Source organism: Schistocerca americana, chromosome 8, assembly GCF_021461395.2.
Source record: "Schistocerca americana isolate TAMUIC-IGC-003095 chromosome 8, iqSchAmer2.1, whole genome shotgun sequence".
In the NCBI taxonomy this organism is placed as follows: domain Eukaryota; kingdom Metazoa; phylum Arthropoda; class Insecta; order Orthoptera; family Acrididae; genus Schistocerca; species Schistocerca americana.
Window position 1 is genome coordinate 387229337 of NC_060126.1, and position 22002 is coordinate 387251338.

The 22002-nt window shown below is 39.9% G+C and overlaps 1 protein-coding gene across 1 annotated transcript in view; it reads left to right on the forward strand.

Annotated features, from left to right (window-relative positions):
* Window positions 1-22002, forward strand: part of LOC124625766 (cap-specific mRNA (nucleoside-2'-O-)-methyltransferase 1) — a 293563-nt gene that overhangs the window by 251697 nt on the left and 19864 nt on the right. The window contains exon 17 of the mRNA XM_047149205.1: window positions 8269-8383. Coding sequence (XP_047005161.1) covers window positions 8269-8383 — 115 coding nt within the window. The remainder of the gene's footprint in view (window positions 1-8268; window positions 8384-22002) is intronic.

The window sequence follows — 22002 nt, forward strand, 5'->3', positions numbered from 1 at the left end:
AAACACAAGAATAAGCCACTTTCATTTGAAAAGTTTTTGTCGATCATTAGCCTGTGTTACAATATTATGAAAAGGATAGCTGTTACTTGTCATATAGCGGAGATACTGAGTCACATATAGGCACAACAAAAAGACTGTCACAAAATTATTTTTCAGCCAACAAAGACTTTGCCAAAAATAGACAAATATCTCTCTCTCTCTCTCTCTCTCTCTCTCTCTCTCTCTCTCTCTCTCTCTCTCTCTCTCTCTCTCACACACACACACACACACACACACACACACACACACACACACACACAAACGCAACACACATGACTACAGTCTCTGGTGGTTGGGTGTAAGGAAGAGACTGGGGCAGGGAGCGGGAGGGACAGCAGGGTAAGGGTGGTGGATGGTAAACGGCTGCTGGTGGACTGTGTAGGGACGAGATAGAAAGATGCTAAGGCAGCTACGTGCAGTCGGGAGGTTAGATGGAGGGCAGGGGTTAGTGGCAAAGGAGAGCAAGTAAAAAGACTGGATGCATTGGTGGGATAGAGGATTGTGTAATGCTGAAATGGGAACGGGGAAGGGGCTAGATGGATAAGGACAGTGACTAATGAAGTTTAAGGCCAGGAGGGTTGCAGGAAAGTAGGAAGTATTGCAGGGAGAGTTACTGCCTGTACAATTCAGAAAAGCTGGTGTTGGTGGAAAGGATCCAGATGGCACTGGCTGTGAAGCAGTAATTGAAATGAAGAACGTCATGTTGAGTGGTGTGCCCAGCAACAGGGTGGTTCAGTTGTTTTTTGGCCTCAGTTTGTCGGTGGCCATTCATGTGGACAAACTGCTTGCTGGTTGTCATGTCCACATAGAATGTAAAACAGGGGTTGTAGCTTAGATTGTAGATCACATTACTGGTTTCACTGGTAGCCTTGCATTTAATGGGATAGGTGATGTTTGTGACTAGACTGGAGCAGGTGGTGGTAGGAGGATGTATGGGAGCGGTTTTGCATGTAGGTCTATTATAGGGATGTGAGCCGTGAGGCAAGGGGTTGGGGGCAGGGATTCTATAGGGCAGGATGAGGAAATTGTGTAGGTTCCATGGGCGGTGGAATATCACTGTGGAGGTGAGGAAGGGTGGGAGAGGATACTGAGTAGGACATTTCTCATTTCAGGGCATGGCGGGAGGTACTCAAAACTCTGGTTGAGAATGTAATTCAGTTGCTCCAGTCATAGATGATACTGAGTCACGAGGTGAATGTTCCTCTGTGCCCAGGCAGAGGTACTTTTGGAGGTGGTGAGTGGCTGGAAAGATAAGGCATGGGAGATCTGTTTTTGTACAATGCTGATCACTGCAGATGCGATGGCCATGGGTGGCCATGTCGTATGGTAGGGACTTCTTGGTATGGGATGGGTGGCAGCTGTTCGTGGAGGTTAACATCAAGGGAGGTGGTCGGTTGGATTGAGAAGAACCAGGTGAAGTGAAGTGAGTGGGGGAGAAGGTGTTGAGGTTCTGGAGGAATGTGGATAGGGTGTTCTCACCCTTGACCCAGATCACGAAGACGTTATCAGTGAATCAAAACCAGGTGAGTGGTTTAGGATTCTGAGTGTTTAGGAAGATTTCATTTAGATGGCTTATGAATATGTTGGCATGGGATGGTGCAATGCAGGTGCCCATAGCTGTACCCCGGATTTGTTTGTAGATAATGCCTTCAAAGGAAAAGTAATTATGGGTGAGGACATAATTGGTCATGGCGACTAGGAAGGATGTGATTGGTTTGGACTCTGGTGGGCATTTGGAGAGGTAGTGTTCAATAGCGGTCAGGGTGTAGACATTAGGGATGTTAGTGTAAAGAGAGCTGGCATCAGTAGTGACAAGGGGGGCACCGTGTTGTAAACGAACAGGAACTGTGGAGAGTTGGTGGAGGAGATGATTGGTATCTTTTATATGGGAGGGTAGGTTGTGGGTAATAGACTGCAGGTGTTGATCTACGAGAGCAGAGATTCTCTCAGTGGGGGCACAGTACCCAGCCACAATATGGGCCGTGGGTGGTTGGTTTTATAGAGTTTAGCAAGCATGTAGAAGATAGGAGTGGGGGGAGTGGTAGGGATTAGAAGAGAGATGGACTGTGGGGTGAGGTTCTGGGATGGATCTAAGGATGTGAGGAGAGATTAGAGATCCTGCTGGATTTATGGAATGGAGTGATGTGGCAGGGTTTGTAGGTGGATGAATCTGACAGGTGGCGGAGTCCTTGTTGGCTGAAAGCTTATTTTGTGACAGTCTTTTTGTTGTGCCTATCTGCATCTTAGCATCTCCGCTATATGGTGAGTAGCAACTATCCATTTGTAATATTGTTACATTCCATACTGGATTTTCTATTGTTTGATTTGACCTGTGTTACTTAGATTGAAGGCATTTGATATCTTGACCATTCGTATTGCCAACACAAACCTACCAGTTGGCAGACAGTTCTCTTGGTGTACTTCAGTCAATATTGAGAGAGTACAAGACACATTGTCCAATCACAGTTCTCCCTAAGAAACGCTGGAGATAGGGATTGGCATGACAGCAGCTTTCATCCAGTTTCTGGTTACAGCTAATAAAATGAAATTTGAATATTTTCCATTGTTAGTTTACCTACACTGTATGAATTTCTAAGACATTCATGCCATATGTTAATGGGAAGGTAGGGAACCAATAACACACATTTTATTGTACTGGCACATCAGAGGTAATCACCTTGATGAGAACTGTTCTAATTATAATTGAAACACTGGATTTTATATCATACTATCATGCTCTATCCCCAGAAGAGTTTTACTGAGACTTCAGTAAGTAGTTTTAAATAAAAACAAATTGATTGTACATTCCATCAAGTAAGAAAGAAAAAGAGCCAGATCAAATGTGGTTTGAAAGAAAAAGGAGGAAGAAAATACACTTGTGCATAAAACTTAAGGACAAATGTAACTGTTGTGTGATGCCTTGGGTGACTGTAGGAGGATACAAGGAGATTTAGATAGAATTTCTATTTTGTATGATGGATGACAGCTTACTTTGAATGTAAAAAAAGTGATCTAATGCATGTGGATAGGAAAAACAATCCAGCTAATGCTAGAATAGAATATTAGTGGTGTGCTGCTTGACACAGTCACATCAATTAGGTACCTCATTGTAACACTGTAAAGTGATATGAAATAGAACAAGCACCTAAGGTCAGCAGTAGGGAAGACGAATGGTCGACTTTGGTTTATTGGGAGAATTCTAGGAAAGTGTAGCTCTTGCATATAGGTCATTTGTATAACCCATTCATGAGTACTGCTATAATGTTTGGGATCCCCACTAGGTCTAATTAAAGGATGACATCAAAGCAATTCAGAGGAGTGCTGCTAGATTTTTCAGAGGAGTGCTGCTAGATTTGTTACCACTAGGTTTGATCAAAATGTGAGTACTGTGGAAATGCTCCGTGAACTCAAATGGGAAACCCTGGAGGGAAGATGATATTCTTTTCACAAAACACTATTGAGAAAATTTAGAGAACCACCATATGAAACTGACTGCATTTCTACTGCCACCAGTGTACATCTTGCATAAGGACTGTGAAGACAAAATAAGAGAAACTAGAACTCATATGGAGGCATGTAGACAGTTGTTTTCCCCCCACTTTGTTTGTGAATGAAACAGGAAAGGCAATGATTTTGGTGGCTTGTGGGGTATGTATGTAGATGTATCACTGCCAAGTAACATAGCTCATGAAACTTGTACCATACACAAAATGAACTGCTACAGTGTAGTATGGGAGGTAAGTGAAATTACTGTACAATGAAACAAACATAAATGACACCTTTGTTCAAAACAATAATTACACATTAGTCATTATGAGTCATGATGGTCTCCTGGACATGACAAAAGGTAGGACATGGTGCTTAGTAGTGCATGCTCTACAGCATGTGCCCACGCTGGCCACATGGTTGTCGTGGAGTTCTTGTGGTAGGACACTCCATTTCTCCATCAGTACATTTGACAGCTAAAGGATGGTCGTTGGTGCATGTGGACATTCTGCAGTACATCTCCCCAACACATTTCACATGTGCTCTGAGGGAGTCAGGGCTGAGTGCACCTCTGAACCATGGAATTGACCAATAGATGTACCATGTTGTAAGTTTTAGAGAGCCTTACACTCATGCAAACATTATGCCTCCTCACACAATAACACCTGGACCATCAAAATGATAATGTTTGATAATGTTCCCGGGTGCATTACATATTACCACTTCACATCAGTGAGGGCAGGCCCAGCCGTGTCGAACAAGATCATTTTCTGAATTTTAAAATTTTCCTGGCAAATTGAATTAAAAAACAGACATGCAGTCGGTTTTCATTTAGTACCTGCTTTGATATTTCAACTGGGCACCTGCCAGTCATGAAGACTGCCGAAGACATCCTCTGTTCCACAATATATAGTGTGCTTTGTGCATCTGTCAAAATCAAGTTTACAGATGCACCACATTTCCTAGCAGTAGTGTCCTCACTGGTGGAACCATGGGACTCACCTCTCCTGTGCCTTACCACTCACCATGGCCATTGGTGTAACCTATAGTCTTCAGTTAGAGCAAATTGTGGAGATGATGGAATTCCATGCAGTTATCGCTGTTCATTAGATTTTCCATGAGGTGTATTTCCATGGATTCTTTAATAATGCCATCCCAAAAGGATGTTGCTGTGGTCAGTACCATTGTTTTCTTATCCCTCATTGAATGTCCAGTTGAAATACAGTATTTGGCAATAGCAGACTTGCTTGGTTGCAGAAGGCGGGTGCAGTATTGTTATTCAGTGCAGCGTTCTTTCACAGTATGTGTGGCCTCACATATGCAAGCCATACCACTTTGGCAAGGTATTTCGTAAATTCTGGCCTTCTGAAATAACAAGTTGTCCTTCACTTATCCCAAATGGTCTGCAATCGTAGATGGATGGAAAATCGCTGTCTCCTGAAATTTTCAGAGGATTCTATTTCAAACAAGATGTTGCCCACAAAAGAAAGAAAAGATAAAAGATTATCTGGTATATTCCCCTCTTTATCCATTTCCTTGTTCTTAGTTTTGACTGATAGTGCCCTTTTTATGTGCTAGGTAGGATATCTATTTTTTTCTGGGCACTGTCTTTAGGTAGGTGAGCTCTTTAGGCAAACTATGTAGATCTGAGACTTGAGTATGAGTGTTTTGAGCATGGTCATAGTTTGCAATAGGTTATGACAGCTTGTTGCTTGTGAATACATATCAGTATGTGCAGGCTTATGATAAACCTGACTGCTACAGAGATCCATCATACTTCTGTCTAACCAAAACATCCAAGAAAGTCAAAGAACCATCATTCTCTGTTGCCATAGTGAACCGAATGTTGTTATGAGTGGATGTGAGGTGATGAATGAACTCCCATTAACTTATCTTCTTCTTGAGGCCTCAGTATGAATGTATTGTCTACATACCACCAAAATACAACTGGTTTAAGGGCAGCTGATTCAAGCAGTCTCTCCTTGAAATCCTCGGACACCATCAGTCTGTTTAAAATGTTCTTGGTTGAATATAAAATAGATTGAGGAAAGAGCATGCCAGAACAAAGCAGTGATGCCCCCTGAAACTTATTGCTAGATAGTGCCAAAGAAGCTGCAAGAGAACCCTCTGTAAAAAGTGATACCACTTGGAATGTAACTAAATGGTCTGAACTGCAACACATCTTCCTCCTATATCACAGAATTAGATTGATGGAGTGACTTTGACCAAGTTCGATTGGATCCACAAGGACTCAAGTTTTTGGTAGATGTCAAAATTTGATTGTATCTTGCCACAGCAGTCATAGCACAAGTGGTAACTGCAGGACGTTCCATTGTCAATATTATAGAGAAAAATTTGGATGATGTGATACTGTCTGTTTTAAGCAAGGGACTCAATTTTGCACCTACACTTAGAGCAACACGTTTTAATATTTTTGCCTTCCATTGAATTCTGTAGAAGAAATAAGAAGGGAAACTAGCTCTTGTGAAAACTCATCCTCAGCATAGTAACTTAACGTATGCAGAAAGGGCTGCTTTGCAAAATCTACGAGAGGACCCTGATGTAGTGGTACTGAAGACTGATGAAGGCGATACAACTGTTTTGTTACCCCACAGTGTGTATGATGATAACATCTATGATGTGCTGCATGATTCTACCTATAGGGGGATTGAGTACAACCCTATAGGACATATGTAATGGAAAACTTCTGCACTCTTGAACTCCTGCTCCTTGCTTCAAGAGATCATCAAGAGATTAAGACCACATGGTTGTGTCTGACCAAGACTGTATGACCTTCCAAAAATTCATAAAGAGTTCCATTACACGCAATAACGAGCAAGATTGGAGCTCATACATATGATTTAGCTGAACATCTTGCTTGTTTACCAAGACCGTGCAAATGCTTGTATGACGTCCGTAACTCAGATGACTTTATCAATAGTCCTTGTAGCCAAGTTGGGCTGTATTTTATTAACCTCTAACTGTGAGTGATTTTGCGAGTTTTCTATGTAAAATTGTGGACCAATTTCATTCAACAGTTAGAAAACAGTTATAAGGCTTGTATTAAAGGAATGTAACAAGAAAACCAAAGGGTTAATTTGAAAGTGACTTTTAATTGACATTTAACATACATAATGCAGGGAAATGAGAAATCACATTCAATATTATAAATAGAGGAGAATTTTTTTAAATATTTTTCTGAGTGTGGTATCTCTTGAAGCAAAATTCCATCCCCAAGCCTGCATTGCAATCTTTGCACTTGGTTCTGCATTGTTTTCCATCGTCATTTCTTATGGAACAGCATACAGTCCACCTTCTATGAGGTTCCTTTTTTATTGGTTATGGAAAGTGTGTGGGATATAAACTACCTTCATGTTAGTCCTACTGTATTTGTATGTGTTGAGGTGATACTTGTATGCATTTCTTGAGAACTGCTTCAGTTATTTCCACTGTGAATTCCAAAAATGCTTTCTTTGTGATGCTTGATGTTTGATTTCTCTCTCTCTCTCTCTCTCTCTCTCTCTCTCTCTCTCTCTCTCTCTCTCTCTCTCTCTCTCTCTCTCTTTTGCGGGTGGGCAGGGAAGTTATAATAAATGTGTTGAATAGAGACTGTTCAATGATATGCCAAAATACCTGCTTGTAATATTTTTCTGCTGTCTCTAAGTGGTCTTGTAATATGAAAATTCTTGATCAGCTCTGTCATTGCTGCCCCTTGTATTGTTATAGTTGTATATCAACTGAGATTTCATTATTCTGTCACCTCTTTTGGTTTCCCTTATGTGCAGTGATGAATCGGATCACAGTCAACTTTGAGTAGGCTATGGTTGTGTATAGTTCTGAAAGCACAAATTGTTTTTTTGTCTTGCCATTTTTGGACCATGATTTTGCCTCTTTTAAAAGCTCTGATTTCTTCCTTTTTTGGTCTTATCTTTTCCACTGTTGAGATTCCACTACTCTTGAGTGATAATTGAAGAAATCATTTTGATGCAACTGCATTATTTTACCATCAGTCATCATTTTATTATTGTTAGTGGTTTCAGACAATCACATCCATTTTTAAGTGACACCTGGTAGCTGAAAATAAAAACACTAGTTATACAGCAAGTGAAGTAGTGCAATATCTTTGACAGAACTTCCAGTGTAAATGTGCTTTTTCTGCTTAGGTGTCTGGTCGTAGGTTAGCAAAATATCATGTGTACAGAATTTTCTTGCTGCTTGGATGTAAATTTAATAATATTACTGTAAATTGTTAGCAGCAGTTTGTTGGTTACACCTGTGTGGCACCTCGGGTATATCTGCAATGCAATCAGATAGGTCGTAATTTGTACATCTATATCAAGAAAGTGTAAAATGTGACTTCTGATGCCTCAGAACAACAACAAAAATATTTGACAGGAAAATACTGACTTCCTTTGTACATCCCATAAATTATATCTAATGCAATAACAGCATGCCCCTCAGAATCATACAAAAAGACCTGAACACAAAACTGCCCAACACTTGCGGCTGGAGGGTTAACATAGAAACCACTTATCACCAATGAGAATATGAATTACGCAAGTTGATCTCTTCCTAATTAGCAGTTGTGTACGTTATTTGGAGAGAAATACATAACTTCTGCTTAGCAGACTACTGTTGAAGTGGCATTATTTTAAGCCAACTCATACTATTAAATAAGCAACACTGTTAATGTTCACATATAATTTTTTAAGCAGTAATAACATTTGTATTTCTTCATTTTAGATCCTTGGATGAGGCACTGCAGTAGGAAAACAGGATTCTGTTTCTATGCTTGCCCTAGCAGAAAAGACTCCTTGTATGATCAGCACAGGCCAAGTGAAGCTTGTGCCTCAGCTCAGTAAGTATTTGTAGTTTTATTTTCTTATTTTGAAGAGAACTTCTGCAGTTACCTTTTTTTTTTTTTTCAAATAATAGTATCTCTGCTTCTAACATTGCGCTTTTAAAAATAAACTTGTTTCCCCTGAAATAAGTAGTTGCAGCCAAGAACATTTCAGGTGCCTAAAACATGAAGTTTTCACTGTAGTAGTTACAGAGACTACTGTGTCATCAAAAGACCCTTCCAAAAGTCAAAAAGTGTGTATTATGCTTTGGTGGCAAGCATTCTGTTTATTCCATAACTGAATATATAGCCTATTACAGTATAAAGTGGTCTTTTGTGTTGTTCACTCTACAGCTGTCCAGCAAGCCATAATTGCAAAGCTGAGAATTAATGAAATGTGATTTTTAACAACATTCAGTCATAGGAGGTGCAATATGTTGTTCTCAGGAAGAATAGCTGGCAGTAAGCCACTGTATTAACTCAAGTTTCTCTCATTACACTTTCATGGTCATTTCATAGTTTGTTGTGGAAGGACTTAATATACTTGCTGGAATACTCTACATTCCCAGAATTTTAGCAGTAAACATCTTTGTGATGTTCAGTGACCCTCTTGTACTGCCTGTAGCTGGAGTTTGATGTGCATCTATGTGACTCTTTTGTGCTTAGTAAATGAACACATGCTGAAATACATCACTTGCCATAGGATATTCTGTACTAGCTGTATTAATCCTACCTGGTAAGGATTGCAGATTGACAAGCAGTACTCAAGAATTGGTCAAACGAGAGTTTTGTAAGTTACCTCATTCATAGTTGAATTATTCTTCCAAAAGAATCTTTTAATTAATCTCAGTTTGGTATCTTATTTTCCCCACAACTAGTTTTATGTGGCCACTCCACTCTTGGTCACACTGTATAGCTACTCCCATATAATAGATAGCTGTTGTTGCTTCCAGTGATTTATCACTAATAATGTAAAAAACAGTAATGCATCATTCCAACTATTTGTGAACAATACTCTACATTTATTTATTTATTTCATTTAGTCCCTGCACCAAACGCCATTCTCTGCATATCTTCCTGCATTTCACTTTAGTTTTTTGGCATGAAGTTCCTACATATAAGGAGTGATCAGAAAGTTTCCGTTTGAAGGCTGTACAGTCCAGAATCAGTATGACAATAAGTCAAAATCATCATGAGCACTGAGTCAATCATCCCACCGATGCAGCAGTTTGGAGATAGCCATTTGGTAAAATACTGTGTCCTGCTGTGTGAAGAAATCTCTAACTGCCTGCTGCACATCCTCGTCTGACAGGAAATGTCATGTCCCTTCATGGCCTTTTCAAGGAACTGAAGGCTTGTTAGTCACATGGTTAGAGGTCAAGACTATAGGGCAGGTGCTCAGGCATCTCCCACTTGATTTGGCTTAACAGATGAGGCTAGCCTCCCAGATCGACTGGCGTCTTGTGTTGAACTGCAACTATAAAGGACATTCAAAAAGAAACAATCCAGAGACATAATTACAGAAACCAGTACCTTTATGTCAGAAGTATTGACCCTGGCTGTTGAGACGCTTGTCCCACTGTGACACAAGACAGTGAATGGCTGTCTTATAAAATTCCTGGGGCTGCGATGTTAACCAGTTCCATACGTACAGCTGGATGTCGTTGTCCAAGGTCAATCGATTGCCCCTCAAAGCCTGTTTTAAGGGAACCAAGAATTTCTTCCTTCTGATTCATTTCCTGCAGCACAGAACTACAGTGAATGCCCAGCATTACTCGCAAACCTTGACCACCCTTCGCCAAGCTATCAAATCAAAACGAGCAGGCAATTTCACCCATGGGGTCATTGTGCCCCACGACAACGCAAAGCCTCATATGGCCAACACAGTCACAGCACTCCCGCAAAAATTAAAATGGGAGGTTCTCGCCCACCCTCCACAGTCCGCCATTTTTGGTCCCCTTAAAAAGGCTCTGAGGGGCAAATGATTCACCTCGGATGACAATGTCCAGATGTACGCACGGAACTGGTTAAAATCGCAGCCTCAGGAATTGTATGAGACAGCCATTCACCGTCTTGTGCCACAGTGGGACAAGTGTCTCAACAGCCAGGGTCAATACTTCTATACTTCTAACATACAGATATTGGTTTCTGTAATTATTACAGCAGTGCACGCAAACACAAACATTTTGATCGAGCTTTATACAATATCAGCACTTGCAGACAGCACCACAATGCTTCTGACGTTATCCATAAGATCATTTATGTATAGTGTTAACATTAATGAATCTACGAGGGCTATCCACAAAGTACATTACGTTTTGGAATTAAAAATAAATAAAGTATTGGAAATTTTTTTTATTATATACAGATGAAAGCCACACTTAAATACTACTTTTCTACATAGTTGCCATTTAAATTAAGGCACTTATCATAGCGATGGATGAGCTTGGAAATTCCTTCATCGTACAATTCGGCCGCCTGCGCCTTCAACCACGTGGTTACCTCTTTTGGGACAGAAAAGGTGTGATTTTTGTGGAATTCCTGGAAAGAGGCACTACAATAAACACTCAAAGGTATTGCCAAACTCCGCACAACCTCAGAAGAGCAATACAAAACAAGCGCAGGGGAAAGTTGTGCTCAAAGATCTTGCTGATTCACGACAACGCCCGGGCCCACATGGCAAATGCCACTCGTGAAGTTCTCGAATCTTTTAAGTGGGAGTTGTTTCCTCATCCGCCATACAGTCCTGACCTGGCACCGAGCGACTTCCACTTATTTCCAGCAATGAAGAAGTGGTTGGCTATGCAGCGTTTTGATGACGATGCACAGCTTCAAGAAGAGGTAACCACGTGGTTGAAGGCGCAGGCGGCCGAATTTTATGACGAAGGAATTTCCAAGCTCGTCCATCGCTATGATAAGTGCCTTAATTTAAATGGCAACTATGTAGAAAAGTAGTATTTAAGTGTGGCTTTCATCTGTATATAATAAAAAAAATTCCAATACTTTATTTATTTTTAATTCCAAAACATAATGTACTTTGTGGATAGCCCTCTTATAAGAGTCCCTTGGGTACACCTGGAACTGCTTTTACATACAACGATGTCAGCTTGTTAAGAACAACATATTGAGTTGTATACGCTAGGAAATCCTGAAACATAAAAAACCAGTCTGATATTGTGGAAACTTGTATTTTGTCCACCATGTGATAGTGCAAGACTGTATTGGATCCCTTCTGCAATCAAGAACTGTGGCAATAATCTAAGTGTCATCATCTGCTGCCCTCTGGATCTCATGGAAAAATAGAGGGAATTGAATGTATGTGGAATCAGTATGAATCCCTACAACAGACATTTCCATTTTCCGAGCAGTTCATAATATGCAAGCATAAGATGCATTTCAGAATTTCACAACAGATTGCTATGTTGAAAGTGGGAATGACCTGTTGTTGTTGTTGTTGTGGTCTTCAGTCCTGAGACTGGTTTGATGCAGCTCTCCATGCTACTCTATCCTGTGCAAGCTTCTTCATCTCCCAGTACCTACTGCAACCAACATCCTTCTGAATGTGCTTAGTGTATTCATCTCTTGGTCTCCCTCTACGATTTTTACCCTCTACGCTGCCCTCCAATACTAAATTGGTGATCCCTTGATGCCTCAGAACATGTCCTACCAACCGATCCCTTCTTCTGGTCAAGTTGTGCCACAAACTTCTCTTCTCCCCAATCCTATTCAATACTTCCTCATTAGTTATGTGATCTATCCATCTAATCTTCAGCATTCTTCTGTAGCACCACATTTTAAAAGCTTCTATTCTCTTCTTGTCCAAACTATTTATCGTCCATGTGTCACTTCCATACATGGCTACACTCCATACAAATACTTTCAGAAATGACTTCCTGACACTTAAATCTATACTCGATGTAAACAAATTTCTCTTCTTCAGAAACACTTTCCTTGCCATTGCCAGTCTACATTTTATATCCTCTCTACTTCGACCATCATCAGTTATTTTGCTCCCCAAATAGCAAAACTCTTTTACTACTTTAAGTGTCTCATTTCCTAATCTAATTCCCTCAGCATCACCCGACTTAATTCGACTACATTCCATTATCCTCGTTTTGCTTTTGTTGATGTTCATCTTATATCCTCCTTTCAAGACACTGTCCATTCCATTCAACTGCTCTTCCAAGTCCTCTGCTGTCTCTGACAGAATTACAATGTCATCCGCGAACCTCAAAGTTTTTATTTCTTCTCCATGGATTTTAATACCTACTCCGAATTTTTCTTTTGTTTCCTTTACTGCTTGCTCAATATACAGATTGAATAACATCGGGGAGAGGCTACAACCCTGTCTTACTCCCTTCCCAACCACTGCTTCCCTTTCATGTCCCTCGACTCTTATAACTGCCATCTGGTTTTTGTACAAATTGTAAATAGCCTTTCGCTCCCTGTATTTTACCCCTGCCACTTTTAGAATTTGAAAGAGAGTATTCCAGTCAACATTGTCAAAAGCTTTCTCTTTGTCTACAAATGCTAGAAACCTAGGTTTCCCTTTCCTTAATCTTTCTTCTAAGATAAGTCGTAAGGTCAGTATTGCCTCACGTGTTCCAGTATTTCTTCGGAATCCAAACTGATCTTCCCCGAGGTCGGCTTCTACCAGTTTTTCCATTCGTCTGTAAAGAATTCGTGTTAGTATTTTGCAGCTGTGGCTTATTAAACTGATTGTTCGGTAATTTTCACATCTGTCAACACCTACTTTCTTTGGGTTTGGAATTAGTATATTCTTCTTGAAGTCTGAGGGTATTTCGCCTGTTTCATACATCTTGCTCACCCGATGGTAGAGTTTTGTCAGGACTGGCTCTCCCAAGGCTGTCAGTAGTTCCAATGGAATGTTGTCTACTCCGGGGGCCTTGTTTCGACTCAGGTCTTTCAGTGCTCTGTCAAACTCTTCACGCAGTAACGTATTTCCCATTTCATCTTCATCTACATCCTCTTTCATTTCCATAATATTGTCCTCAAGTACATCGCCCTTGTATAGACCCTCTATATACTCCTTCCACCTTTCCGCTTTCCCTTCTTTGCTTAGAACTGGGTTTCCATCTGAGCTCTTGATATTCATACAAGTGGTTCTCTTATCTCTAAAGGTCTCTCTAATTTTCCTGTAGGCAGTATCTATCTTACCCCTAGTGAGATAAGCCTCTACATCCTTACATTTGTCCTCTAGCCATCCCTGCTTAGCCATTTTGCACTTCCTGTCGATCTCATTTTTGAGACGTTTGTATTCCTTTTTGCCTGCTTCATTTACTGCATTTTTATATTTTCTCCTTTCATCAATTAAATTCAATATTTCTTCTGTTACCTAAGGATTTCTACTAGCCCTCGCCTTTTTACCTACTTGATCCTCTGCTGCCTTCACTACTTCATCCCTCAACGCTACCCATTCTTCTTCTACTGTATTTCTTTCCTCCATTCCTGTCAATTGTTCCCTTATGCTCTCCCTGAAACTCTGTACAACCTCTGGTTCTTTCAGTTTATCCAGGTCCCATCTCCTTAAATTCCCACCTTTTTGTAGTTTTTTCAGTTTTAATCTACAGGTCACTACCAATAGATTGTGGTCAGAGTCCACATCTGCCCCTGGAAATGTCTTACAATTTAAAACCTGGTTCCCAAATCTTTGTCTTACCATTATATAATCTATCTGATACCTTTTAGTATCTCCAGGGTTCTTCCATGTATACAACTTTCTTTCATGATTCTTAAACCAAGTGTTAGCTATGATTAAGTTGTGCTCTGTGCAAAATTCTACCAAGCGGCTTCCTCTTTCATTTCTTATCCCCAATCCATATTCACCTACTACGTTTCCTTCTCTCCCTTTTCCTACACTCGAATTCCAGTCACCCATGACTATTAAATTTTCATCACCCTTCACTATCTGAATAATTTCTTTTATTTCATCATACATTTCTTCAATTTTTTCGTCATCCCTTGCTCCAATTACTTGTAACTCTTCAATCCCAGTGACTTCTGATAAACTGGTGTTAAGGAGAGCAAATTATTTCACACGATCTATATACTATTTTACAGATGTCTTATAAGATTGAGTTACTGTCATTTGTTGAATAATTCTAGATTAATATTTATTCCACAGTCACTTATCTTAGTATTTTGATTTTCGTGCAGTTATTGAACGAATAAACTTTATAATAAACTTGTGCAGTAAAACAGTTTTCAAAGACAGAATTCGGTGTTCCAGTTGTGTGTCCCTTATTTTTAGTTTCTCCACTAGATAGATTACTCAGTGACTACTTATAATTTTGATTCATTTAGTGGCCTTTTTTTTTTTAGCTAATACTTCATAGAATGTAAACAATTTAGGAGTAAAGGAGACAACTTACCTAATAGTAGAAGCATTGGGTCATCAGCAGGCACACAAAAAAGAATGATTTTCTTCCACAGGAAAGTGTACACCATAATGTTAAATGTAATGTCCGCAGCATCATCCATGGTAGCAGTCTCAAATCTGTACTTAATGCACTTTTGTACAGTGTATAAATAAACTTTGTGAGAGTTGAATATTTTGTTTTGTTGTGTGCAGCCAATTTAAATACTGAAATATGTGCAATATTTGTCAAACATGCCTCCTGAGATTCATTAAGAAGCTATTTGGTTTGAATGAGGCAAACCGGGTGCTTCAAGAGGATAATGATTTGAAACACAGCAAGCATCAAGACAATGGGGTGTCCACAATGGATCGGCCTGCAATGTTTCCGGATGCAAATCCGATCGATAATGTTTGGTTGTATATTAAGATGAAGCTTAAAGGAAATCAAATATATATTTCAAAGCAGCTGTCACACAAAATCAGGATGATATGGAGATGATTACCAAGAGAATATGCAGCAGGTCTCGTGAACAGCATGCCAAAAAGGTGCCAAGCTATAATCGATAATGGCAGCAATTAGTAATAACATGTATTTTCATGTAAACATATATTTATAATGGTGTCTTTTATTTCCTACAGGTAATGGTGTACACTTTCTTGTGGAACTGACTGTACATGTAAGATTTAACACATAGAACAGCAGTTTACACATTGGATTTAATACAGTGCACACCATCATAAACACAAAATCACAGTGGAATCATATAGAAGCTGACATGCTCTTTCAACAGAAAGGCTTGTAAAAGGCAATATATTCTCTTAAGTCTTTCAAGCTGCGCAGTACTGTAACATGTCAGCAAACAGCAAACAATAGTGAACACCGAATTAGATTTTCACTCTGCAGCAGAGTGTGTGCTGATATGAAACTTCCTGGCAGATTAAAACTTGTGTGCCGGACCGAGACCCGTAACTCGGGACCTTTGCCATATCACAAATAGGAATCAGGAAGTTGCCACATGCTGGATACAAAGCACACTGTCACATACCTGGCATTGAAACAGTAGACAAACTAGACAAAGCAGCTACCTATGGCAAAGGTCCCAAGTTCGAGTCTCGGTCCGGCACACAGTTTTAATCTGCCAGGAAGTTTCAATATTGAACACAGATGCTGAAGATGGCTTGTTGTGTTGTATGTGTTTGTGCTGTGATTGATATCTTCCTCTTCAGCACATTCACAGAATAGACCAGACCAGCACAATGTAGATGTGTTCTGTAACAACTGCGGTTGAATGTGAGGCATCTTGTAGTGTTTATGAATCTTCTGCAGCATCAGTTTTTCTTACGCTAGAAGTTAGGAGTCAGCACCAGGTTCACTTTGTCTTACTCCTTGCCTTTGTTCCACTTATCTTTGACTGTTGATTTAATGCTGCGTAAAAGAGCTGTAGCTGATAATTATATATGTAATCTTGCTCTGTCATAGGTAGCTGCTTTGTCTAGTTTGTCTACTGTATCATTGCCAGCTATGTGACAGTGTGCTTTGTACCCAGCATGTGGTAACTTCCTGATTCCTATTTGTGATAGTATATGTAACATCAGATTCATACTCTGTGTTTTGTACTGGAATTTGTCTAATCATCTTAGACATGCCTCTGAAGCTGACTCAAAAGAAAGACAAGCATAATGTATGTATGAATGTACCAAAGCATGATACAATCTTGGTCCAATGTGTGCTTCCAGTCTCCAGCTAACTTCCATGCTAGCTCACAATATATTAGTGGACTTTTTGCAGTTTGTGATAGCTTCTGTAATATGTGCCATCCACTAAAGCTTATGGTCAATATGGAGTCTAATATTTACAACTACTGTCTGGACTGGTAGTTAGTACAGCCTAAGAATCAGCATCTCCATGGAAGTAACCCCGGAGAAGAGGAGAACCAAAGACTTAGTAGGTGATATATCAAGCCATTCTTCACCATATATGGGTGCAGTCTACACATAGCTTAACCCATCTTCAGCAGGCCACCAGGAAGAGTCACTCATTGAATATATACACAGGTCACCAGCATACTGTAAATCTGTTACATTTTGTGGCAAAGTATCGTGTAGGTCCAACGTAAAAAATTTTGAAAAGCAGGGGAGAGATAATTAATCCCTGGGGTAGCCCTGTGCTTGTCGTTCTCTTCTGTGCCTAGCCAGTTCTACTTCTTACTACCAGTGATAGATGTAAAAGAAAGTGAGTAAGTTTGCTCCTGAAGCTACTGGGAATATTGTGCCTCCACATTTTGGCAGCCAGCATCGATATGGTTATATTTTCAATCGTTTTTTAGTCAGTAAAAACAACTACTACATAAACATGACTGAGACTTATCTAGGTATCAGTTACTAATTTTATTAGTGTTTTGTTCATGCCATTTCCTCTCCAATACCAAAATTTGCTGTGGGTAACAAGTTGTAGTGCTCATACCACCTCTCAGTTCTATGTTTCAGCCTCCTTTCCAACACTTTATGGACACAGCTCAGGAGTGTTATTGGCCGATGCAAGGTTGCTCCTTTAGGTGGTTTACCATGTTTTACTGTCAGCACTATTTGTAATTTCTTCCATTCAAGGACATAATTTCTTTTGTTTCAAATAATATTAAAAATATTGTAAAGATGGTACCTCCCTTTCCGTGTTAAGAAAAGGAACGTGTGGTAATGTATATTGTCAGTCCATGGGGGAACTACTTCTTCCAAAAAACAGGGCTCTCTTGAGTTCCAGAGCAGTAAATCGTTCATTCAAAAGAAGGGACTCTTTCATCATCAATGTATTGTTGAACATAGGCTGGTGCTAAAAGTTTCAAGAAGTCATCCACTGATTTGTTCAGTGCCACTGTTGTATTAGGTTGGTGCATAAGTCCACAACATTTTTCTAAAAGTTTAATAAACGTCATTGATACACATAACAGAGACTTTAGTCATCTATAATATATTCTGCATCACTATTTACAACAGTGTGTCAGTGCTAGGCTAACTTTTCAGTTCCGTGACAATAGAAATTGTGTTGTTTTTGAGGTGAAGAACTTTCTGAGCTATATTTGGAGTGCATTTTCATTTGGAAAGGAAGTTCCTTGAAGGTTGTTTAATAGATAGTGATAAAGGTAAAAACGCTAAGGGTGCATGATCAGGTGAATAAGGTGGGTGTTAAGTGGCTTCCCAACCCAACTCTTGTATAGTGTTTTTTGTCAGTCTAGCAGAATGTGTGTGGACTTTATTGTGACATAGCATCACTTTACACAATGTGTCTCACCATTGGTCTTGGACTGCATTTACAAGATGTCTCAGTTGTTGACAATAAACTTCCACAGTGATGGTTAAACTTTTACAGTACATGCTGTTCCACCAGATGCATAACAGTATCTTTTGTGTATGAACGCAAGTCTTCATATGGGGAACTGCTGCTGTGTTTGGGATCAACTATTCCTTTCTTGCCACGTGTTAGCATAAGACACAATGTCTTATCACCAGTAATGCTACAAGATAGGAACGGTTGATGTCATTCACAAGCCAATTTATGTAATTGATGATGAGCAAGCACAGATGCCCATTTATTTTTGAGAGTTTGGCTTAGAGCATGTGGTACCTGAACACCTGATTTTTTGAACCTTCTTTGTTGCATACAAATATTGCACAATGATGGAATGGTCACAGTTCATCACATTTGCCGGTTGTTGAGTACACTGACATGGTTCATTGTGAATTAGTGCATTGAAATGATCTTCTTAAAAGCCTGAAGGTCTTCCTGAATGTGGAGAGTCATTAATGTCTAAACAATCCTCATACACAGCGCAAATGTTTCTGGCTACCTCTGCTGCTGTCACTCTTCTACTGAACTCAGACCGAAGAACATTTTGGAAACATTCCAATTTCTCCTCTTGACACTCCATTTTCTAGCATCCACAGCTCCACTCATTATCTTCAAATGACAAAATGATAATATAGCAGCAGTGAACTACAAACAAAGAATGACAATAAATAAACAAATCCATAGTAACCGGAATACCAACATGCAAAACAAAAGTGCTATGAACTTATTCACTAACCTTATACTATTGTTGTTCCAGCTCTATGTACACATTTAATTCGATGCCAGATGATTGAGCTGGGTATGTCTTTGTTAAGGTTATGTAAAAGTGTCTCCATGCAGATTTCTTCCAATTTTTGAATAGTCAGTTTACTTACACTGGTATTTTCTTCTGAAGTGTGCCTTCTGTACAGTTTTAGTGCATCTCTATGTTCCAGCAATACATTATTGCTTTCATCATCCCGCCATACTGTTAAGTTTTGGTTTTTGGAATAAAAAGTTCATCTTGTAGGACAGATACCATGGAAGCTTCTTCAAAACAAGTAGTACAGCTTATGTAGTCCCTTCATGTTTCTCCACATTATGAAAACATCGGTATCTTTTCTGAAAGCACAGTAGTGTACTTGTTCCAGTCTTTTTTCCAAATGTTCCACTTGTAGATTGACCATATGATATACCATGTATCATTTCTGAGAATGGTGGGTAGATGACCAAACCAAAGGCACTTGTGACTACCTCCCATGTGAGCCCGCCTGGTTAGCCATGCAGTCTAACGCACTGCTTTCCGAGCGGGAAGGCATGCCAGTCCCCGGCACAAATCCGCCCGGTGAATTAGTGTCGAGGTCCAGTGTGCCGGCCAATCTGTGGATGGTTTTTAAGGGAGTTTTCCATCTCCCTCGGTGAATGTGGGCTGGTTCCCCTTATTCCGCCTCAGTTACTCTATGTCGGTGATTGCTATGCGAACGACTTTCTCCACATTCGCGTACACCATAATTACTCTACCACACAAACATTGGGGTTACACTCACCTGGTGTGAGATATTCCTGGGGGGGAGGGGGGTTCCACTGGGGGCCGAACTGCACAATAACCCTGGGTCTGGTGTCGAACACTGGTGGGGTGAGTGGACAGCTGTAGCCTGTTGTGCGTTTGTGTACCACTGCAGCTACGGTGGGGATGAAGCCTCTCTGTTGTTTCTAGGTCCCTAGTTCAATACAACACAATACCTCCCATGTGAAGTCTAATGTTAACCTTGGGTACAACAAACATATATCTACAGTGCTCAGTTGTCAGTTTGATGCAGTTGTTCTCATCAGGGGTGCAGTTATCCTCATCAAGAAACTAATTTAAAATGATTAAGGTATCCATGCAGGTTGACTTCTACAGAGAAGACAGCAGCAACCAGCCACTTTTTACTATGTAATTTATTTATTTAAATAGCGCCATTACTGGTTTCGAACCAAAAGGTTCATCTTCAGGCAGCTAGTTCATGTTACGACACATTTTACATTAGCTTTTACTTTTTGTTTTCCGAAATGACGAAATTTCCTAGGGGTGATGGTGTCCCACAACCAAAACAAGATGTTGGATAATGTCTTTTTTAACTCTAACTGTGCCTCACAATGATTTTAGTTGATATCAACTAATTATTCTAGTGGAGATGTTTTGGTTACTTACATTGAAAATTTAAGAATTATATTGAAATAGGATTAAGTTATATTTGTGGGCAGTCTCCTCAGTCATTTAGCCAGTGCTGTTTTCTTGGTCTGAGCCCCAAGGAGGATAACAAGCATTAAGTCACCTAATATTATCTTCAGATGTGTTACCGAATTAGAAAACATACTCAGCTGTTGTATCATTACAGTCTCCATGTGCGATCTGTAGAATGACACGTTTCTTTCATTTCCATTCATATATAATGTATCTCCAGCATTTTGAAGTCATATTTATTGTCTAAAGCTCCAGCAGTTTGAAGTGATATTTCTTGTCTATCATCTCCTTGAATTTCACATGGGATTATGTTTCTTATGTGAAGTACCCTCCATCCATATCCATTGTCCACGTCGGCTCGGCTCACATCAAACCCAGGAAATGGAAATGATTCATTCAACAGCAAACATGTTTCAAATATCACATGTGTTGATATCTGGTTTCAACATAAAATACATGTGAGGCTGAGTTTGTTACTTTACAGGTGCTTCCAATGTGCTATGAGGGACTTCCCAAAAGTAAGTTTTCTCATTGTTTATCACAGAAACATTATTGCCAAAAACAAATACACCATGGCATTGACCTTGCACAATTTTTCAACATAGGTGCCAGTAACATTCAGACATTTGTTGCAGCATGCAATCAGTTTGAAGAATGCATCCTGGTAAGATCTGTGCCCTGTTTTTTGTGGCTGCGGAGGGACACCTGCTTCAATCTCCATCCTTCCTGCTCTGCCTTCCTTCTCTAAACATGCAACACCAGTGACCAACCATTTGATCTGGCATGATCTCTTCACCATACATGGTCAGTAGGCTTTCATGGATGACAGACACACTAGTGACATGTGCCGATTCATACCAGATAATTGCACGCACTTCCACTGGCGACCATGTTGTCGGTACATGCCTATCTGCCATCGTAATGTTCACTCAAATAACCTCGGTCAAGCCGGTCTGTTGTTACTCTCTCTTCTTGAGTGCTCTGCGCGTGGATCATTCCTCCTCCGCTGATGTGTCTTTTGTCGATATATCAGCAGCGGGTGTGGATTCACATGGCATTTGGTTGTGTCACCTGGTGTTCTATCATCTCTTTTAAAAACAATGACAAAACTCAACTATTTTGGGAACATTCCACTTATATTCTTAACATATCCCACCATTGTTGAGTCCTAGAGTCAGTAGCAATTCTGCAATGAATTCTTTTATGTTACTGTCGTTCAAACCTCCATGTAGGCTACTTATTATTTGTGTTAGTAAATTTAATACTATATTATAAATTTCTTCAGTTAAGCTGTCCTGAACAATTTGGCTCTTCTGAAGCCTGTGGGGCAATGGTGGTTTGGGTTGTTTCCTGCTTGACTAGTGTGAACTCTTTTTGGCATCCATAAGCTTTTGTATGTGTTGTATGGTACTGAATATAGTCTTTCCTTGCAGTTCTCTGTTCCACCCCTACTGTCTCTGTCCGAGTCCTATTTGCTTCCTTATTTCCTCTTGATGTGTTAAAAATGTGATGCATTTCCCTGGTATATGCAGCCGACATTGGTGAAACATGAGCTGTCTAGTAGCTAACTTGCTTCATTATTGCTTCTTGAATTATTAAAAATGGGATGTCATTCACTGGTATTTATAGCCAGCATTGATAAAATACATGGTGTCGGATGAAGCAGTTGACTTGGGGAAGAGTTGTTCCTTTCATTTTGTTGTTCCTTG